Consider the following 19,793-nt stretch of genomic DNA (forward strand, 5'->3'; position numbering starts at 1 on the left):
CACACACAAAGAAATTATATAAATAGTCAGAGTCATAGAGTCATAAAAATAAACAGATTTTTAGGGTGGAGTGCAGAGGATGAATTTAGAGTGAGAATCAACACCTCACATGAAGCAAATAGCACTTAGGATATTACAGGCTAGTCTAAACTTCATCACCCTGTTCTCTATTGTCAGCCAGGCTTTAAATGCTGAGCGACAGGGATCACCTTCCTCTCAGATGATTTATAAGTCTGATGTTGCGTATCGTTTTATTCCCCCCAAAGTATACAGCTAAGACTAAGTTTTAAAATCTATTTTGGACCGCAAACCTTGAAGAGAGATGACTAATAACCAAATATATCTCTCCTGACACATTTCCCATGAATTAATTTGAAAAATAAAGTACGGAAAAACAACTGCCCGAGTCATTTGTGCCTTGAGTTTTATATTACAGGAGCAGACAGTTTCCAGACAGTCGTCAGCCATACACATGTCGCCTTAAACTCAGTTAAAGTGGGGGTGTATGAGGCTGACATTAGTTTTAATGCATGGGGAGGGCCTAGAATGAAATCCATAATGTCAACGTCTACATGTTTTATTTAGCACCCAGCACCCAGAGATCAAGCTCTCCTGCCCCCGTGCCCCCCACCCAGGCCATATTTCACTCCGTCAGGCATACAGTGTTTTCATTTTGCAGCACTGTGAGTCAGGGCATGGTCATCATCGTCAGCTGATCCTACGATGTATATTAATCACTGACATTTAGACAAGGGACGGCTCCTGATTCTGAAAGCGGCGCTCTATGAAGACTGACATGGACCGGAGACATTTCACTATTTATGTTTACAGCTTCGGGGTCCCGGATAAGATGTGGTGGTCACGAGGCCCAGAGAATATCTACTGACGGCCCTGAGATATCATGTCAGTCACTCTGAATCCAAAACAAATCGACACATTGCTTGAACAGGGACTATTTACAAGAAAACATTGTTACATGGAGGCAGAGAGAGGACTGCTGCAAGAATAAACACAAAGACACTGGCAAATCAAAACTCCCTTTACATGATCCACTGAAGTCCAGCACCTAAAGACCAACTATCTATGGCTGTATGCCTTTTATAGCTTAGGGATACCGATACTTTTTTCACGCACGCATGCACGCACGCACGCACGCATACACGCGTACGGACGTCGAGAGCGCGCATGCTTGCACAGCACCGTAGGTTTCTTCTGAATTGCACATTTGATACCCCCAGAAGCTACGCATTATGTGTAGAACTGGGCGCAACACATTTTTCTGAATCCGCTTCCGGAGTGCCGACGACACCGATGCACACAGACTGATCACAGGGCTTCTACCCGAACAGCACTGAATGGTAGCAGCTGAGAGACGGGTGCGGAGCGAGGGTTTGCCAAACCCGGAGGATTTCTCACGGTTTCCCCGGACTAGAATGATCTTCTCTGTGTATCCCCATAAACGGATGACAACCTCCAAACAAACCTGTACTGAAAACTTTCAGCTCTGCATCTGACGCTGGGGTGTTATTGAGATATTTTTCCCTTTTTTTTTTTTTTTTTTCCTTCCTTCCTTTTAAAACCAGGTCCAGAGAGCAGACATCATGCAGGTGCAAACTGTGGGCTAACGTTACTGAAATGACTTGCTCGGTGCTGACGCGGTTCATTGTGCCATGCCAACCCCGCATTGTCAGATGCCATTTTACTCTGCGTTATCCCAGCGTCTGGAATTCCAACATACTGGGCCTGTTGTGTAATTAGAAGTTCGTGAGGCTGTGGCAAACAAGCTGGTGCAATGAGAAGCTACGCTGCCCAAGACATTGTGCGCAATTTGTGCTGAAGCTTATGGGTCCTGCGTACTCAAGCTCCCGGCTTCCACTTGGAGAGGTGTGCTGCGGGGCTACAGCACACTGGCTGTCGGCTTCACATCTGGACCGCCTGGCTACTGTCATCTGCGGCCTGTTCGGACTGTGCACTCCCTGAACTTGTATGTTGACGGGGGGAACTGACTGAGATCGCCTCGGATGGTGGCGTATTAGGGAGAAAGGGGGTGAATATTTCTGCTGGGACTTGACGTTATCGGTGATCCGCTGGAACACCGTGGTCCAAAGCTGGACTGGCTGACTACTCATGGAAAAAACGCTCATCCAGCTATGGATTTTGCGTAGCGAAGTCACGCATTTTTAAAGGCAACGCTAGGGTGACATTGCAGTCTTCTCACCACATCGGTTATTTCGTCGTCCGACATAAAAAAAATAAAAGAGTGAAAGTGGAGTATTGTCCGTCGTACGTATCAACGCAGTGGGATTTCTACGTCTGGTCGGCGTTCCCCCCCACCCTTCCCGCGGTGACGGTTATGGGTCGGAAGCGGTGTGTCGGTGCAGATTGTTCCAAGATGGCGGCCGGGTGCTGCGGGGTGAAGAAGCAGAAACTGTCGGGATCGCCCGGGTCGGGGGGTCCCGGCGGGGTGGGGGCGGGAAGCGGGGTGGCAGGAACCGGACATTGTGGCTCGGAGTTGGGGATTGGCTCCTCCGCGACCGTTGCAGCAGGGGCGAACGTGAGCAGAGCCAACGGCCTGGGGGGACCCGGGGGTAACGTTAGCGGCAGCAGTAGTAGTAGTGGTAGCAGCGGCACAAACGCTCTGTCCCCAGCCCCGGCCGGTTACACTTCATCCGGCCTCTCCCCGAATCTCAGCTCGGGACCCGGTTCGGGAAGTGGAGGCAGAAAAATGGTCGTCTCAGCGGAGATGTGCTGCTTCTGTTTTGACGTGCTTTATTGCCATCTGTACGGATACCAACCTCCGAGAACACCCAGGTTTACAAATGATCCCTAGTGAGTATTTTTGTCTTTTGTTGTTTTGCTGCATGTCAAAGCTCATTGATGTGCTCTTTCAGCAAATGTCTTTTGCGGCACTCTTGGCTGATTCACCTCTGGATCCCGCTTCACTGTTGAGGGCACAAACTGTCACATCGAAACAACATTCTACTTTTGCTGAATTTAACGTTAAAACCTCCCGATCCTAGCTTAATTTGTCCAAGTTGGAATTTGGGCCTCGTCGAAAGAGACTGACTGCACTGGCCTGTAGCTGCACTCACCTCACATTGTCGTTACAATGAATGGTTTTAAACGAGGTTACCAAGCTATGGTGCACATGACTGAATGATGTACCGTGTCACTTTTACATTTCCCGTGCTACTTGGCAGAAAAAAATATTTTTGCTACACTGTTTATCCAACTCGAATAACACTGGCTAACGTTAGCTAAGCCTGTGTGCTACTGGCTAGCATTAGCGAGCCACTAACACTTAAGCTAAAAGAAAAAAGGGTGGAACGAGTAAGATAACATCGCTTATTTTTTCGGTTTAACGGCTGCAGTTTTGACAGTTACGATAGACCGTTAAAACTACAATAATATAAAACTTGAAAAGTAAATGTTAGTATTCTTATTCTTTTAAGTTGCCCTCAATGAACTCCGGATTGCCACTAGGCTTAGCTTTGTTAGCTATCCGCTGCATTAGCTTAGCAACCAGCCACTAATGAGCTTGCGGTAATTAATTTAATGGTAAATGTATTAAAACGTCTCTCTGCCGTCAGCGAGAGATAACTGGTCATGTAGCTCAGTCGTTTTACAGCATGTCTGCTTTCTGCCAACTGTCGAGTCGAGGGAAACTCAGGATGACAGCCGATTTAGCATCAACCAACAAAGAAAATGTGGTTGGTGCTGAGGAATAAGCAGTTCCTTATGGCCAAATGTCACTGTAAACATCATGACAGTCTTTAATATGTGTGACAAACTAAGAAGCACAACGTTCAAACACTTGAAGCATTTATTAAACACGAGGTTGGTCGTGTTATGAGCAGTTTAACTACAAGAAGATTAAATGTACATGTCCTGCCTACAACCGCATTCCGCTGAAATGTATTGACCCCTCCTTATACAAGTGTTGTAATGTGATAGTACATGACTTTATGGGCGTTTAACTTGCACTTTGAGGCTACGAAGGGATGGTTCACAATTGAGGTCACAGTTCATAGAAACTCTGGAGTAACTTAATGACAAGGGCCACTTTAAAAGGTGTCAAAATATGTATATATAATAATAATAATATGTTTGTAAAATGTGTCCTTTTTCGCTGTCATGTGACACATTCAAGTGTAAAATTAGAGTTGAGGGCAGTCTTGCGCTCAACTCTGATTTTACACTTGAATTGTGAATGGCGTGTATTTATGTAAAAAGCACAAACAGCCTGAAGCTGTTTGTTGGTAATCGCTATATATTACAGGAAGTGATCTCTCATACACACTGTATGTACACAATCAACCAGTTCCCATTTCTACTTACTTTGCACATTCACATCAAATGGGTATTTTTGCATTTATGGTAGAGGCTGCATTGATTTATGAGTCTGTGGGAATGCTGCTATTGGCATGTTGACCTTTTTTGAAAGAAAATCCCAAGTGTTAGAGCCTCTTAACTATCAAGCCCTAGCTTCAAAGTCTGTCACACTAACATTTTTATCTAGAGGCCATCTCCAAACCAACTCCAGGCAAAAGGCTTTACGCATTCAAATGTGAGAACCTATTCAAAACTCAACGTGGTGTGGCAAACACTGGAAAAATGATTTGACGTGTGCCATACATGGTGGATACAGCTCACTGTTCTGTGCCTTTAGTGTTAACTAGATTAACCAAATTCATGTCAAATAAACGCAGATCAAACACTCTGTTTTTTTTTGTTTTTTTAAATTGTGAATTCATTTTCAGACATTACAGATTTCATACATGGCTTCTACTGTTGATTCATCCACACTCCTTTTAAAGACTGTTCTCCTCAGTGTTGCCAGAGCCGAGCAAACCAGATTATTGTTGCCGTTGTTAACGCACGCAAAAAATCTGCTGTTAGTATGTTAATGTAATAATGCCCTCTAAAATGCTCTCTCCAAGGCCCAGTCCCAATGTCCGCGCTAAGCATTAAACCTTCATAAACATTAACTGACATCACCTGTGCAATCAGACTAAGTGCCTCGTTGTTGGAGTGTGTGAGGCCTTTTTTTTGTTGGCAGTATCGTGTAAAGCTCAAATTTTGAATGTGGTTTGATACAACTAAGAGTTAGCTGCTGACTCCCAGAATAATACAATGATAACTTAAATTGGTTTTTAGTAATGTTATCTGATCATAACAGATGAAGACAGCAACATAATCTTTCCTTTTTTTGGACGAAGAACTAGACAGTACTGCCATGTACATCCTTACATTTACATTTGTATTTTTCTATCAGTGTGAATTGAGTAATTTTCCCCAGCAAAGGCAGTGGAAGTGTTCATAAAGGCTCAGTCAGTGAGTTTTACACACTGAGAGCCCACAGTTTAGAAAAAAAAGAAAAAGTTTTCACTTAAAATAGATGCCGAACTATGGGCATGTGACATCATGACTGATTTGAACATATTTAAACCTTCAGTAGAAAATGAACCCCATTCTCATTGAACTCGGGAATGTCAGCCTTTAAGGGTCAACACAGAACACACTTGAAACCGAGGTCTAACCCCAGCCTGCCAACCATAACTAGGAATGTAGTTGGCAAATGCCCTCCAAAGTGGAAACTCCCACAGGTCTGAGAAACTCATACTTCTGGTCTGTGGTGTCCTCGGCATGTCCTTCACTTGGGGGCATTGTCAGATTGAATTATTGAAATGCTCGGAACAAACACAACATTTGACAAAGACGCAGTGCTGTGCTCAGCCAGTAAACAATGTAGTGCCTCAGATTGTGGATGTGATAATTTTTCAAAGACAGCGGCACGAAAACATTGAAAGTAAGAACCATGCTTTTTGTAAATATCCCAATTCATTTCAAAATGATAATGGTGTAACCCAAAGCAATTGTGAAGCCCGTTGAGATGGTGCGTGTTGCCGTCTAGTGAGGTGACCCACTGTTTGGCTTACATGTTGTTGACATTTAATAAAAACGGCAAGTCTTCTGTAAATGGAGGGACACATGCTGAGAGCTGTGACACAAAGGTAGCTGCCGCAGCCAAAACAGCATACCTATAAAAACACATTTCTTCATTTTGACTGCGTGAAGACCACTGGACCACATCAGCCAGCGAGCGCTCTTGCAGGTACGTTGGTATAACCAACCAGCTATTTAAGCTAGTTAACTTTAGTTGACTTGATGGTTTTATAACTTAAAATGGTTAATTAAAAAGTTAATTAGTGGGGCGATATGTGTAATGTAAGCTAACGTGTTTATTGAAAGCTTCTTTATTTTGCAGCTATAGTGTGCTAAAGAAACAGCTAAAATAAGATTACAATTTGAAAGTTGTAGCCAGCTAACAAACATGTTATCTTATCCAAATTGTGAACACAAGCAATATTTTCTTTTCTTCATCGACCTTTGCCCCTGTTGCTCCCTTGTTTTAGGACAACACCAGAAGACGGCAGCCTTTCCTCAACTGAAGCCATAGGACAGTTACCGTGCAAAGGTTTTCTGAGGAGGAACTGCTGGGTGAAATGTCTGTTACACGTCAAAATGTACTCGACATCACTTTGTTTTTCATTAGACTCTTGGCACCTTTCTGTTGTAGCTGTAATATTTTCATCCTTTTGTCATTTTTAAAAAAAATACTTCACTGAATCAGAACTTCAAATTTTGATCTTGATTTTGTAAAACAATTGTTTAATGTGTGAAAAAGCTAAAAATAAAATTTAAAGGTTGGTTCAAAGAGAGTTGTCTCATGTATGTTTCTTTTAAGAAAATTGGGATTTTAAAGCATTTAACTTCAAAGACTAAGGGACTTCTGACTCATGACTTAATGCATGAAAAAATACTATGACAGTTGATTGTTGTATTGAAAATTATTCATAAGGGAAACTCTCAGTTTATTTTTCCCCCCTCTTTTCCCTTTATACAGTTTGATTTACACATATTTTTCATGAGTAAAGCAAGAGAGAGAGAGGGAGAGAAAAAGCTTTGCTGTATCCATCCTCCCAACTATAGAAAACAAAGGACCTCCCTTGAAGTGGTCACCCAAACACCTAGAAGATGGGAATCGTCTCAGTAAGGGTGCAGGGAGGTAGGAAGTAGGAAAGTAGCAATTGGTCCCCCACTTAAGGCCCCTTGCCCACATTTGTTTTAAGTTGCGGATCATTTTAACCCAGTTCCAATTGTTAACACCCAGTATAGTGCAGATGGTTTGCACCCTGTCTGTCTGTGGACAGATTTTGTCACCATGATAGTGTTGCAACTGCAGATGCAGTCAGGAAAATTAGATGTGTGCACCTGATACCAAAAGAAAAAGGCTTAGTTCAAAGATGGGCATGGTCCTACCCATTAGTACTGAGTACTCGTGCAATAATGAAGTAATGGGCCGGAGCGTGAACATGTTGACGGGCATTGCAGCTGGTGTGATACCATCGCAAGATGGTCTCAGTTACATCTGGTCTTGTTTGAAGTTCTTCTTGTAATCAATTTGGCTTTCTCTTGGCTAATGCACATGCTCATGTTCTTTACCGGAAGATGTTTCGCCATATTTCATGACATGTAAAATGTATTGCTTCGGGGAAAAAGATAGTTATCCAGTCATGGGTGGACAGATGGCTATGAACAAAAGCCTGCAGACTTGGATGAAAACTGATCCATTGTGGTGTAAAAGACAATGGTGCCAGTTTTGCCTGATGTGAATAACAACTGTGGCACACTGAAACAGAGTTGACTGGTGATGTGTACAGTGAGCTGTATCCACCAACTTTCTACACAACAGAAATGTACATGTGGTGTACATGTTAGTAAAGTTAAACTTCTTTAACATGATCTCCTCTTGTTGTTTTTCAGCCCGCTGTTTGTCACATGGAAAATAGGCAGAGACAAGCGGTTGAGGGGTTGTATAGGTACATTTTCTGCCATGAATCTGCACTCAGGACTCAGGGAGTACACCCTTACCAGGTAAGATATTTTTATTGCTAGAATGACATTGTAATAAATTACTGTGAACAAGTGTATTGGAAACAAGACCCTTTTAAAATGGGCGATTTTCTGCAATCACGAGTGCTAAATTACCCTCGGAACTAATAAAACTGTTGTTGTTTTTTTCACAGTATTTACTTTTAACCTTAGTTTGCTGTAACGCTGTGTGGAGCATGTATCTTGTTGATCCCAGGTCCTGGGGGTTCACAAACTAAAAAGTTGAATGTCCTAAAGTCATTTTTTCCCCCATGAAGGCTGAATTAGATTTTATTATAAAAAAAGAGAAGAAAGTATATACTCTGTATGTGTAAGCATTTTTCATTAACAGTTAGAAAAACAGCAGTTGGAGTGTGCTAGCAACATGATTTATATTAACACTGAGGATGATGTAGAAAGTTGATAAAATAGTTTCACTCTTGATGAGCTGGCACTGACATATAGAGGATAGGCAGTGCCACAAATGAAATGTATTGGTAACTTTACTATTACTGTAATGTAAGGACTATTGTAACTATGTTTTAATTCAAAACTGTGACATTGTGATAATAAAGAGTCCTTGTGTAGTTGTATTCGACAGTGTTATACCCTTTCCAGGCAAACATAAGCACACGGGTTAAACACACATTGGTGGTTGATCTGAATCGATCACTGGATTGTCCAGCTGGTGGGTTAATCGCTGGTCAGGCACTGCCTCACTTTGGTGGACAAGTGTTCAATAAGAAATCTGAATTCAATATTAATGATACTGATTTTTAAATGTCACGTGACCCATAACATGACTTGTCTCGCAATGAGAGGCAGCACACGGCCAGGTGATAAGAACTAAAGCCTTAAGTCTATGTAAAGCCTGAGCGTAAACAGAGCCCACAGTAAAAAAATGGTGTAGAATTTCTTCATTAGCATTTCTTGACCCGAGGGCAGACACAGCTGACCTGTCAAATGCATGCAAAAACACGCAGCTCCTTACTGGTATTGTGTGCTGACACATGCATTAGAAACATCACTTAGCTGCTGAGACCATGCTGGCCTCTGTATGTCCATAGACCATCTACATTGGATAAAAAAGGCCTTGATGATCTTTCATCTCATGCTGGAAGTGTGAATGAAAATTTAAAAAAAAGAAAAGAAAAAGGAAATATTACTGGAGTGCACTGCATTCAAATCCTAAACATAGCAATCAACCTACTGGCCCTCTTGATACTCGACTGTGATAACTATTTTCTGAATCACCTCTTACAGTGGTATGTTCTTTGTGCTTGTATGTCTCCAGTGCCCTTAAAGACAGCCGCTTCCCCCCTATGACAAGGGATGAGCTGCCTCGCCTCTTCTGCTCAGTGTCTCTTCTCACCAACTTTGAAGACGTCGGTGATTACCTTGACTGGGAGGTAAGAGACATGTTTTGCATTGAGACTGCTGACACTCTGATTCATAGGTGTCTCACTCTTTCTGCTATAAATGCACAGCAGCTCCTTGATGCAAACAAAAATGTAAAAGTGTTGAATTTGACTTTGTTGGATCCAGTAATTTATGGAGGTAAAATACATGGTTTCTTTGTTATTCCTGTCTTGAATTCTAGGTGGGTGTTCACGGTATTAGGATAGAGTTTTTCAATGAAAAAGGATCAAAGCGCACCGCCACCTACCTACCAGAGGTTGCAAAGGAGCAAGGTGAGATCTTTTGTGCCCCAAAACAATGCAGTCTCATCTGCTTTTTATAAAGACAATGTGATGTAGTGTTTTTCTAGATGTGGACTTTCAGGAATGTGTAAAGAGATTGAACGCTTTATTTTATCAAGGTTGGGACCACATTCAAACCATAGATTCCTTACTACGAAAGGGAGGTTACAAAGCTCCCATCACAAATGACTTCAGGAAGACCATTAAGTTAACCAGGTGAGAATACACTTTTACTGAATTATCTTCAAACATGGTCGTATATTAATGTCACAGATGTACTTTGTTTGCCACATACTTTCACAGTGATATTGCTAGGTTTGCATCCTGGTGTCAAAAGAACCCCATCACAAATTACTAACATCTGTGTATCCATCTTGCGCAGACGAGATCCCGTGTTCATGGTCTCAGGGATCACAACATGAGAGCAAGTTAACCTACTGCTAAATGCTGGCGAATTCTGTTCAATAAAAGCCATAAAACATACTCCCAGTAGTATTTAATAGAACCCAACATGGCATGGTGTCATTAGAAGAGCCACTGTGAGCAAAGGGAGCCGTATTTTACGAGACGTTTTGTCAGTATGGTCAACTGGCTAACCGTAATCAATGTATGGACATTACCACATTAGAGAACTGTGTTTACTGTAAGCACTTGTAATTAAAATCTGTGTGTTACATATTCAGTTGAACTTTAACTGCAGCTATCAGCAGTACTCGAGCCTAAAAATAATTAATAATAATCAGACACACACAAAAAATCCCCCATGTGTTAAAGGGCATGTGAAGCTTTTGAAAATAGGATAGAAGAGAATCAATGGTTAGAACTAATAAATGATTATTGTGGTAATTACGTTTCATATGATACACTTTATGCGGCCCTGTAACTTTGAAAAATTTAACAAAAATATAAATTAGGGTGATGAATTTAATGAGCTCATGGTCATTCCATAAAGGCATCACATGACCACAGTGTTGCGGCTTTCATTTCAGCCCTTATCGGAGCCCGAACAAGGGCCAGAACAATTCTGATATATATCAGCTGATATCCACACATTCTTTGCAAGGAACCTTGGAATGTGGTTCACTTGTGACATGATATTTAATGGAGGCAGGATATTTTATGGTTTAACAATAAACTGTATTGTCTAAATTAACATCGCCACTGAAGTAAACTTCATGTGGAGTTTAATGATTATAACCTACCCAAGCATCTTTTTCCACATTATTACCTATTTATTTTATATCGGCCAGGCTCTAGCCTTAATTACATCAAACACTAGTTCAACACTGCAGTCAGTCAAAAACACAATTTTTATTGTAGACTCATTCAAATGAAAATTCGGTCCCAGAAAAACCATCAACATCACTGCTTTGGACCATGTAACCAAACACAAAACATAAAATACTAAAACTTAATGACTAATGCACAGTAGCACATTAGTGTTTTGTTTTGTCACATATGGGATCTAAGCCAGTGTTGTCCTGCTTTTGAGATGCACCATATCTTCTGCCACAAAGTCTGTTTCTAGATTTTGAGGAGCACTACTTGCAAACTATGCCTATAACTATATGCCAAAAAGTTGTATAAAGCCTTTGTGACTCCAGAGGGAGCTGCATTTAATCTGATAAAGTGCCTCAAGTGATGCTGCCACTAGCATCTCACCCAAACATCCTAATGAACTGTTGGCATCTGAGGTGCATTGTGGGTAAGGTAGGTGTCAGCTTTCGATGGGGAACAATAATGCATGGAATAAAAAAAGACCATATCTCTGGTTCTGCACCATCGATTTTTATACTTTTTTAAAAACTGTCCACTGAGAGTTCAGCAATGTGCAAACAAGTCTGTTGTATGTTGAATAGATTGTACAGGGTCACAGTAGGTACAGACTGAGGCTTATCACAGCTTTCCTAACGTGACACAGGGGTCACCGAGCCTTTACCGACACTTCTCTTCTCATTCCTAGGTACCGTAGCGAGAAGATGACAATGGGTTATGCAGAGTACATCGCCCACCGCCAGCATCACCACTACCAGAATGGCATTGGGCACCCTCTACCACCCTACAACCATTATTCCTGACAGCGAGCCGCATGACCAATCATTGGACCTCTCCGCGGACCTTTTCCCAGGAGAGCCCGCCCCCTCCTGGTCTAGCTATTTCTACTACTGTACCATTTTATGATGATTGTTTCCGTTGCCATGCTGGCCGTCTCCCAGACGTTGACATGGCAACGGGTGGCAACGAAGCATCATTTGATTATGGCAAGAAATCCACGTTTCTTTTTTTCTTTGCCTATGGTTAAGTTTTTGCAGCATATGTATACCTATATCTATAACCCCCTTCATTCATATTTTTTGAAAAATCAAACAAATACTAGATTTTATTAATCTTAAGTATGTTAAGCGAAACCTAATCAGGTGATGGAGTCTGTGGATGGAAGAAGGTCTCTTCCGGTGGATTAGCCTTGCGCTTATATCGTTTAGGCTTTGCTACGATTTTACATTTACTAAGAAAATTCCTCGTTTTTTTCCTTCTATTCTTTATCTTACTATCCAGACATGTATTCCATGTAGCAAGGCAACTGCAGTTCTCAAAGGCTGTGTCGTCTGTATTCTGATTCCTCTCAAAAAAAGAAAAAAAACGATTGATTGTTGAGGTTGTTTTAGCCTTGTAAACTCTTGTAGTGTTGTAGTTGGAACTATATATTGGGATCCGTGTACTCCAAAGTATAGATTGTAGGATTGTGACGCCCTTTAACCAGCCCTTGCTGGTAGTGTTTATTGTTTAAGGTCACAATCGTGTGTATTTCTGTGTGTGGATATAGATGCTGGTCTGCCACAAGATAAAAACCAGTAGAGTCAATTAGAAATTGGATTTTACCTAAAGATTCCCTACAGAGATTTTTTTTGGAAACCTCCTCCTGAGTATTTGTAGTGTTTTGTGGTGGAACCTGTAAACCTTGAACTGCGTTTGTTTGGCTAGAGCTTACAGCTACGTTCCCTCTTTTTTTTTGTTGAACTTTTTTGTTTAGATTTAAGGTAATTGTGGAGGAAGCCATTTTGTCTGCGCAGGTGATTTGTTAATTATATTTGTAAAATGGGCCACAAGTGGGTCTGATCTCCCCGCATTGGAGAGGGGGAGCAGGCGTATCTGCAGGTCCCTAGAAGAAGAAAAAAAAGTAAGTGCATGAACAATGCTTTGATTTAAATTTACTGTGTCTGTTGGTTTCTGAGTTAACTGGCAGGGAGTCACTTGACAGGGACATGCTATAACTACTTAAAGCCATATTCTCTTTTTATTCCACACTTTGTAAGAGTCGTCTGTTGTTTGGCTTGAAGTGTTTGCATTGGGTAACCTCTGATATATTGGATGTTAAACCTCTGAATGCAACCTTACACCAGCCAGCCTCAGGCAGGGCTGCATCACTGAATACCAGTCAGACCTGGCCGTTTCAGTCATTTGTCACACGTCTTGTATATTGTCACCGTGGAAACATTGTCTTGCCTTTTCAGATTATAGCTAACCATTGTCACTCATCCACATAGTATGATGTATTAAAATTGTCATTTTGAATGAAGACACACCACTTGACGCACAAAGTAAGTGATCAAATAAACATGTTCGTGTCATTTAGAAGTGCATGTCATAGAGTCTCAAGCAGCTGCAGTGAGTCGATTTTAGTTGTCGAAACCGCACTACCGCCGTTCTCTCCTCTGATACTCTGCTGTTCAGTGAGATCCCGTTGATCTGTGTGTCCACGGCACAGGAAATGTTCCGATCCGTGGTCTGTTTTGTCAGCTGTTTGGCAGTAGGTTCGAGCAAACACAGTCGCATTAGATAGAGCAGAATCTCTGCATGGGGCCGAGCGGCTTGCAGTTAAGGTCTACAAATAAAAAAAGCCAGGGCTTTGTAAGGACTTAAGAAGCCATTTCCCATCCAAATATTACTTGTTGTGAGTCACATCCACACACACTAGGCTAGTTGGATTTTGCTTTTCCAGAATGTTCTGAACCGTTGTGGATCAACGTGTCGATCCGCTCGCTTTGGGTTTTAGTTTTGCGAACTGGAATTTTTTGAGAGGTTCTTGTTACTTGACCAACATCTGTCTTCGTAACAGCCTTTACTAACTGACAGGTTATTTTTCTTTATGCAAAACGTCAAGGGCTTTTGGCACTCCATCCACAGTAACCCGAAATGACCCAGATTTAAGTTGTGTTGCCTTAAATGAATGATTTAATAAACGATGGACCAGTAGATGATGCTCTGAGTGTTCCCTGCGTCCCATGGTTGGCTCTTTCCCAGCTCCATCCTCACACCACAGTGTAGGAAATGGCCTCAGATGATGTTTTTCTCACTCGAATGCTATTGCTGATACTATCTCTGACATATGGGGGCTCCTGTATGCCTGCAGTCTCCTGTTTGCTCAAGTCTTACCCTGCTGCTGGTCCTCAATTCTTTCATTTTTGAAAGCCCCACATTCTCTCTCTCTCTTTCTCTCTGTCTCTGTCTCTGTCTCTCTCTCTCTCAAAAACAGTCAGGCACTGTGGTGGTATTACCCTAAACGTTGAAACCATGGGAAGACACTTTCATGCCTCTTGTAAAATGTATGCATTTATGATAAATACACTACATCGAACGTTTCAAAGGGGAACAGTCAGGCACTCATTTCCTGGTCCATTTAATACAGCACAACCTGAATTTTTCTGCTGCAAAACCAAATTGACCATGCTCTTTTACATATATGTCTTTGTATACACATGCAATGTATTTTGTTGCATGTATGTATGAGTATGAGACCTATGGTTTTATCCATGATATGCTTGATCTATGGCTTAGACACTCTTATTAACCATTAAGAGATTTAAAAGACAAATATGGTGCTATCGGACCTCATATTGGGGTGGTCACTGCTCGTGACTGGTCATGCGGACTCATTGATCATATCATACTTAAAGATGCTACATGTAAGATTTGCTCTTGAGTATATTGCTGTGAATCGAGTTATGACGGCACATTTTTAATACCGAAGGATGTGACACTCACCGAAAACAAACAGTAGCCCCATGAATCTGTGCTTTTTAAGTTCAATGTGGGTGATTTGGGATCAATTCCCTATGGGAAAAACAGACCGTTATTCTTACATATATAATGAAGAGGTAGAAGTCCCTGCAGTCATAATGGGGCTATAGAATGTACTGTCAGTGGTCGTTATTACAATTTGAACAGCGATATATGAAGAGAAAATCCTACATGTGTTACCTTTACTATCCTTGATATATGCAGATCTGTTCAACAGGTGTTTTTTTTTTTTCCTACCAGTGCAAGTCAACACCCCTGCAGGTTTGAAAGGACAAGAAGTCACGCGTAGCCTCCTCCCCTCCCCCCCTCAATTGCTCCCCACCCACACTGTGGCCCGACCTCATGGCCTAGTTTGTCAAGGTGTGATGTGTGTCGTTCGGTAGATGTCGGCAGTAGTAGTGGTCGTTGCCTCTCCTGGAAGATGGGACGCTGCTCTTTTTCCGAGCACATCCTCCCGTTTTCCTTTAGCTGCTGAATCGTTTGACCTCTGTAAAGGCAAAGTTGCGGACTAGTGAAAAGGTCCTGCTGTCGAGGCTCTCTTGCTGCCTCTCAAACCATGTCGAAGGTAAGCATCGCCTATAGTGGGACGCAGAGTTAATGTTTTACAAAGAGCACGCAGAAACTAGTCCCGCTTCTGTACTGACTAACTGTTTAAAGCATCGATACCTCATGGGATTTTATGGAACGACATTAGTAGTTTGTTGTAGCAGATTGTGTTTTGGTTCCATACCAGGGTTAGAGTTCAGCCTCAGCATTCCTTGCGTGGTCATTCTCATATTTCGTGGAATGCTCAAGCTCATGTTACCTTCGTATGTTTGACTGAACCAAAGATGCCAGCGGCCATGCCCAGATGCTGCTCTACAGGCCTGGCTTCCTGTCCTTCCAAAAGACACCCCTGCATTGACAAAATGTTGTTTATGTCTTTTTTTTTTTTTTTCTTTTTTTTTGTGCGATTTCTCAACTGTCTTGACTTATGACGCAACCCGATTTTTCAATGAATTTTCATTGTCTATCTCTGAAGCCGTACATGGCATCAAGGATGGTAAAAAAAAATGGTTGCAAATTGTTGTTACTTGTTTTGTTTATTATTATTATTATTATTATTATTATTATTGTTATTATTTACAAAAATGAAAATCCCATGGTGTGCCTCCTAGCTTTATGGGTTTATAAATGTTTTTTTCCCTAAAGACCAGCAGTTATACTTTGTATAAAAGATGGATTTTTCCTTATTTTTTATGCCATTAAAGATGAAAAAAGCCTGTTTTCTTTACTCCGGACCCAGTAGCTGCACTGGTATACAATCGCACTGATAGATGAATAAAAAAAAAAAAAAAGAATAAATGAAACAATAATAATAATGATAATGACAAATGAAATAAGAACTACAATAAACTTGTGTTTGAAATTTTTATTAAGAAAAGATTTTAAAAAAGAAAATAAAAAAAGAAAATGACTGTTTTTGTACATCAAAATAAATTCTTTTCAAAAGAATATTTTGGATCTAGTTTCAAAATTATTTTAGTGGTTTTCTATGTTCTGAATTTTTGAGACACTGACTTCTAAGACGTGTCACTGTACAAAATGACTTTTTTCTGTTGCAGTGGCCTGATGGGCTGGGAGGGTTGCCTGGTGTAACTCCTCATACCAACTTTTATTTCTTTTCCTTTCGATTTTTGGATCTTTTTTTTTCTGCTTTAGTAACTTGAAAAATGTTGATGGATAATATGAACTGGGAACTTCAAATCCACCCCCTGTAGAGCTAGACCCTTCCTCCTTTCCTATTGAATTGCTGTTAGTGTGACGCGACTTGAAATGGGCATTTATTATGATAGTATGACTCGAAAAGAAAAAACACAAAAATAAAAACAAGAAAAAAAAACAAACAAAAGAAAAAAGAAATTAGAAAAAAATTGCAAAAGAAAAGTGTGGGGAGGGTTGAGAGAATATATATAGATGGGTTATCTGAGTATGTACGCGATGGCTGTGAAGATAATGTAGTTTTAAACATTGTTATTACCTTTTAAAATCATTTATTCAATAAAAAAATATAAAATCAACTGAAAAGAGAACATGTGTCATTCTACTTTCTTTCAGCACATACATCCACACATACGTTTTACATTCAAGAAGGGAGTTCTTCATTCAGACACTTGAGACAACAATGTGAGTGGATCACACTTTAGACCCACAGACGTTTTGGATCGAATCATTAACCGATTAGTGATAGAACCAGCTGAACAAAAGGTCTCTGCGTCATGTTATTTCACTTCTTGTATTCTTTGTCAACATTTTTGCTTGTTGATCTTGATCCATGCTGATCAGTTTGCTCTTAGTGCTTAGTGCTGAATTGTAGGCAGCTGGACTTGTTTCAGTTTCTTGAAGATGTGTGACCTCTCTCCAGTTCTAACTAACTGGAGGGGAGTTGGCAGGCTTTTAATCTCTGTGGGAGTGTCCTTACAGGGTCGTTAAGGACAGTGTGAGCTCTGAGTTTCAGAGTGATTAGGGCCACTTCTGGGTTGTTGATCCAACCAGCCTTCGTGTGGGAAGGTGACTCTTTTTGATAAATAATCATCAGTAACGTAGGGTTAAAAGACAACACTTATGTCAAATTTCAAAATAATGATCTAAGATGACATATAGTCTCACATCGATAACAATAAAAGCCTGCCAACTCCCCTCCAGTTAGTTAGAACTGAAGAAGCCCTTTGGATGAGAGGTGAAACGTCTTCCAGAAGCTGGGACAAGTCCAGTTGCCTAGGATACAGCACTTAGATTGGTTGATACAGTAACAAGCAGTTTATTAATACAATAATAAGCCTGTCTTATTAACATTTATTAAGGATGTATATGCAAATTAAGGTACTAACTAATGTCAGCATATGGTTGATAAAGATGTGGTTTAATGTGTATGTTGTAAAGTTCACACCTAAGCCATTTCATTGATGAAATTTCATTTTAGAAATATTTATTTATTTATTTATTCTTTATGTAGACATTCCTTAACTTATAGCTTAACCTTTAAGTTATTCTGAATAACCTTACTTATAAAGCAATTCTTATCAAACCATCAAATTTTGCCATTGATCCACGGTCCTTGTGATTCTTATTGTAAAGTTTGAAACGTGTTTCTGAAGTAACGTTTCGTAAATGCATAAGGGTGAATAAGCATGTAGCTCTTTGTGGCCTCTGTCCATTTTCAGCCATCTCACAGCTATTTAATATTTGTGAAACATTTCCAACTTGAGTGTTGCTTCATTCAGGCATTTGTTTTGTGGTGTCCATGTTCACTCCTACAGTAACGTACAAGTGGCAAATTTCTCAAAACCTGAGTTATGAATAAACAACAAACCATCTCGTTGCACAAATACCAACAGGGATGATTGAGAACATATGTAAAGTGACCCTTTAAAATGAATCAAGTTGTCCCAGTCCTGCTGGCACCATCTGATAGTGTGCGTTGATCTTTTAAAGTTATGTAGTCACTTCAGCCGTCACACGCTTATTTGATACTTGGACCAGCAGTAGAACATGCAGGACACATGCTACGGCTGCGGGCTAAATGAGGATGTTGTGTCTCCAGTAACTGAAAAGAAATGGCATCGAGTGGTCAGTTCAAATTCAAGATATAAAACACCCTTTCACAAACCCATGGCATAAACTAAACAAGGGAGCTCTTAGTTCCTGAGAGGAAGGAGTTCTTCATGTGACAGCAGCAACTTAACATCATTTTGCCCTTTTCAGGACAATTGGGTAAATGAAGATCACGTGATATGACTGAAAGCTGTAGCTGCTAAAAGGAGCCTGAGGTGAGATTACTTTAGGTGCAACAGACCACACTTCTGATGCTGCCAGCCACCCAGTTTAGGGCTTGCAATGTTTTAAAGGTATATATGGAATTACAATTACAGTGTTTATCATGATGGTGACACTGTGATGCAACCTCTAGTCCATGAGGGCTGGGAAATATATCAATGATATATTGTTATCGATATTAGATCGTTATTTTGAAATTTGACACAAGCGTTGTCTTTTAACCCTACGTTACTGATGATTATTTATCAAAAATCACATTGTGTTAATATTTTATGAAAGAACAACAACATCAATATTATGATGTTTGATTTTGTCGCCCAGTCCCAGCATTTATTAAGTGCTTTTGAAGATATTTCAATTTGTGGAGATGTATATTGCGTATGCTGTAAAGGCTACACATATCACAATATTGTTTTAATGGCATATCTCCCAGCCCTAAGTCCAAACATTATGAAAGTGTGTGATGTCGGAAGTCAATTCACATCGGCCTGTTTGTCAGACATCAGACGGTGTCAGCAGAACTGAAACAACTTTTAAAATGCAATGGGTGGACATATTTCCTCACATATCCTTTGTGGTATGGGCAAGGTGATAGTTTGCTTTTTATCTGCCCAAGAATTTCTGCCAACGATCAGCACAAAGTTTGTTTGTGCTGCTCCAAGCATTGAAAAACTTACACTTACAAATGTGACTTACAAATAGAAATAACCAACTCAAACGTTAAGCTTGTCCAGTACTTTTGATAATGACAGAATACATTTAAAACTGCTGACGTTCCCATCAGCCTCAGCAGTGTTTAGTGCTAATTGGCGAATTGCTAAGAAGCTAAACTTAGCTGGTAGGCTAAATACTGCATCTACTAAAAATAAAAATGTCATCATGGGCATTGTGAGCATGACCTCCCAATTTGGGCTCCTAGCTGCACAGCTAACTGAGCTAACAGCAGCTACAGTTAGCAGCAGTTAGCGGTTACTCTAACGACATGCTGCCCGCTATTTGTCTTGAGTATGAATTTGACAGGCAGTCATGCATATTGCTCTATTAACTGTGTTCTTTGGATGTTCCCCTCGTTTGCCTTCCAAAGCTTTCTGTTCTGGTGTCAAACTCTGCAAACACATGGCTTGCTCAGCACAGAGTCAGGAGAAGTCTGGGCAGGTGTATCTGAAAATACATTACTGGCTGTTACATGATCTCCAGGGCTAAGTGCTCGGAGATAGTTGGGTGGTTCATTCTGCCGTCTTGCGTGTAACCACACATGAACCC

General features: G+C 40.8%; 1 protein-coding gene across 2 annotated transcripts; it reads left to right on the top strand.

The window, feature by feature from the left end:
- Nucleotides 1-2,092: 2,092 nt before the first annotated feature.
- Nucleotides 2,093-16,058, top strand: ammecr1 (AMMECR nuclear protein 1). Of its 2 annotated transcripts, XM_084374536.1 has the most exons (6): nucleotides 2,093-2,829; nucleotides 7,828-7,938; nucleotides 9,230-9,344; nucleotides 9,536-9,626; nucleotides 9,755-9,851; nucleotides 11,599-16,058. In XM_084374536.1, exons 1-6 carry the CDS (start codon nucleotides 2,354-2,356, stop codon nucleotides 11,711-11,713), a joined length of 1,005 nt encoding a protein of 334 aa, XP_084230662.1. In that variant the 5' UTR covers nucleotides 2,093-2,353; the 3' UTR covers nucleotides 11,714-16,058. The 2 variants fall into 2 exon arrangements, with proteins under 2 accessions (XP_084230662.1, XP_084230661.1); XM_084374535.1 differs by lacking the exon at nucleotides 7,828-7,938 and having other exon boundaries at nucleotides 2,228-2,829.
- Nucleotides 16,059-19,793: the final 3,735 nt, after the last annotated feature.

Source organism: Pagrus pagrus (genome assembly GCF_965226575.1).
Source record: "Pagrus pagrus genome assembly, chromosome: 14".
Lineage (NCBI taxonomy): Eukaryota > Metazoa > Chordata > Actinopteri > Spariformes > Sparidae > Pagrus > Pagrus pagrus.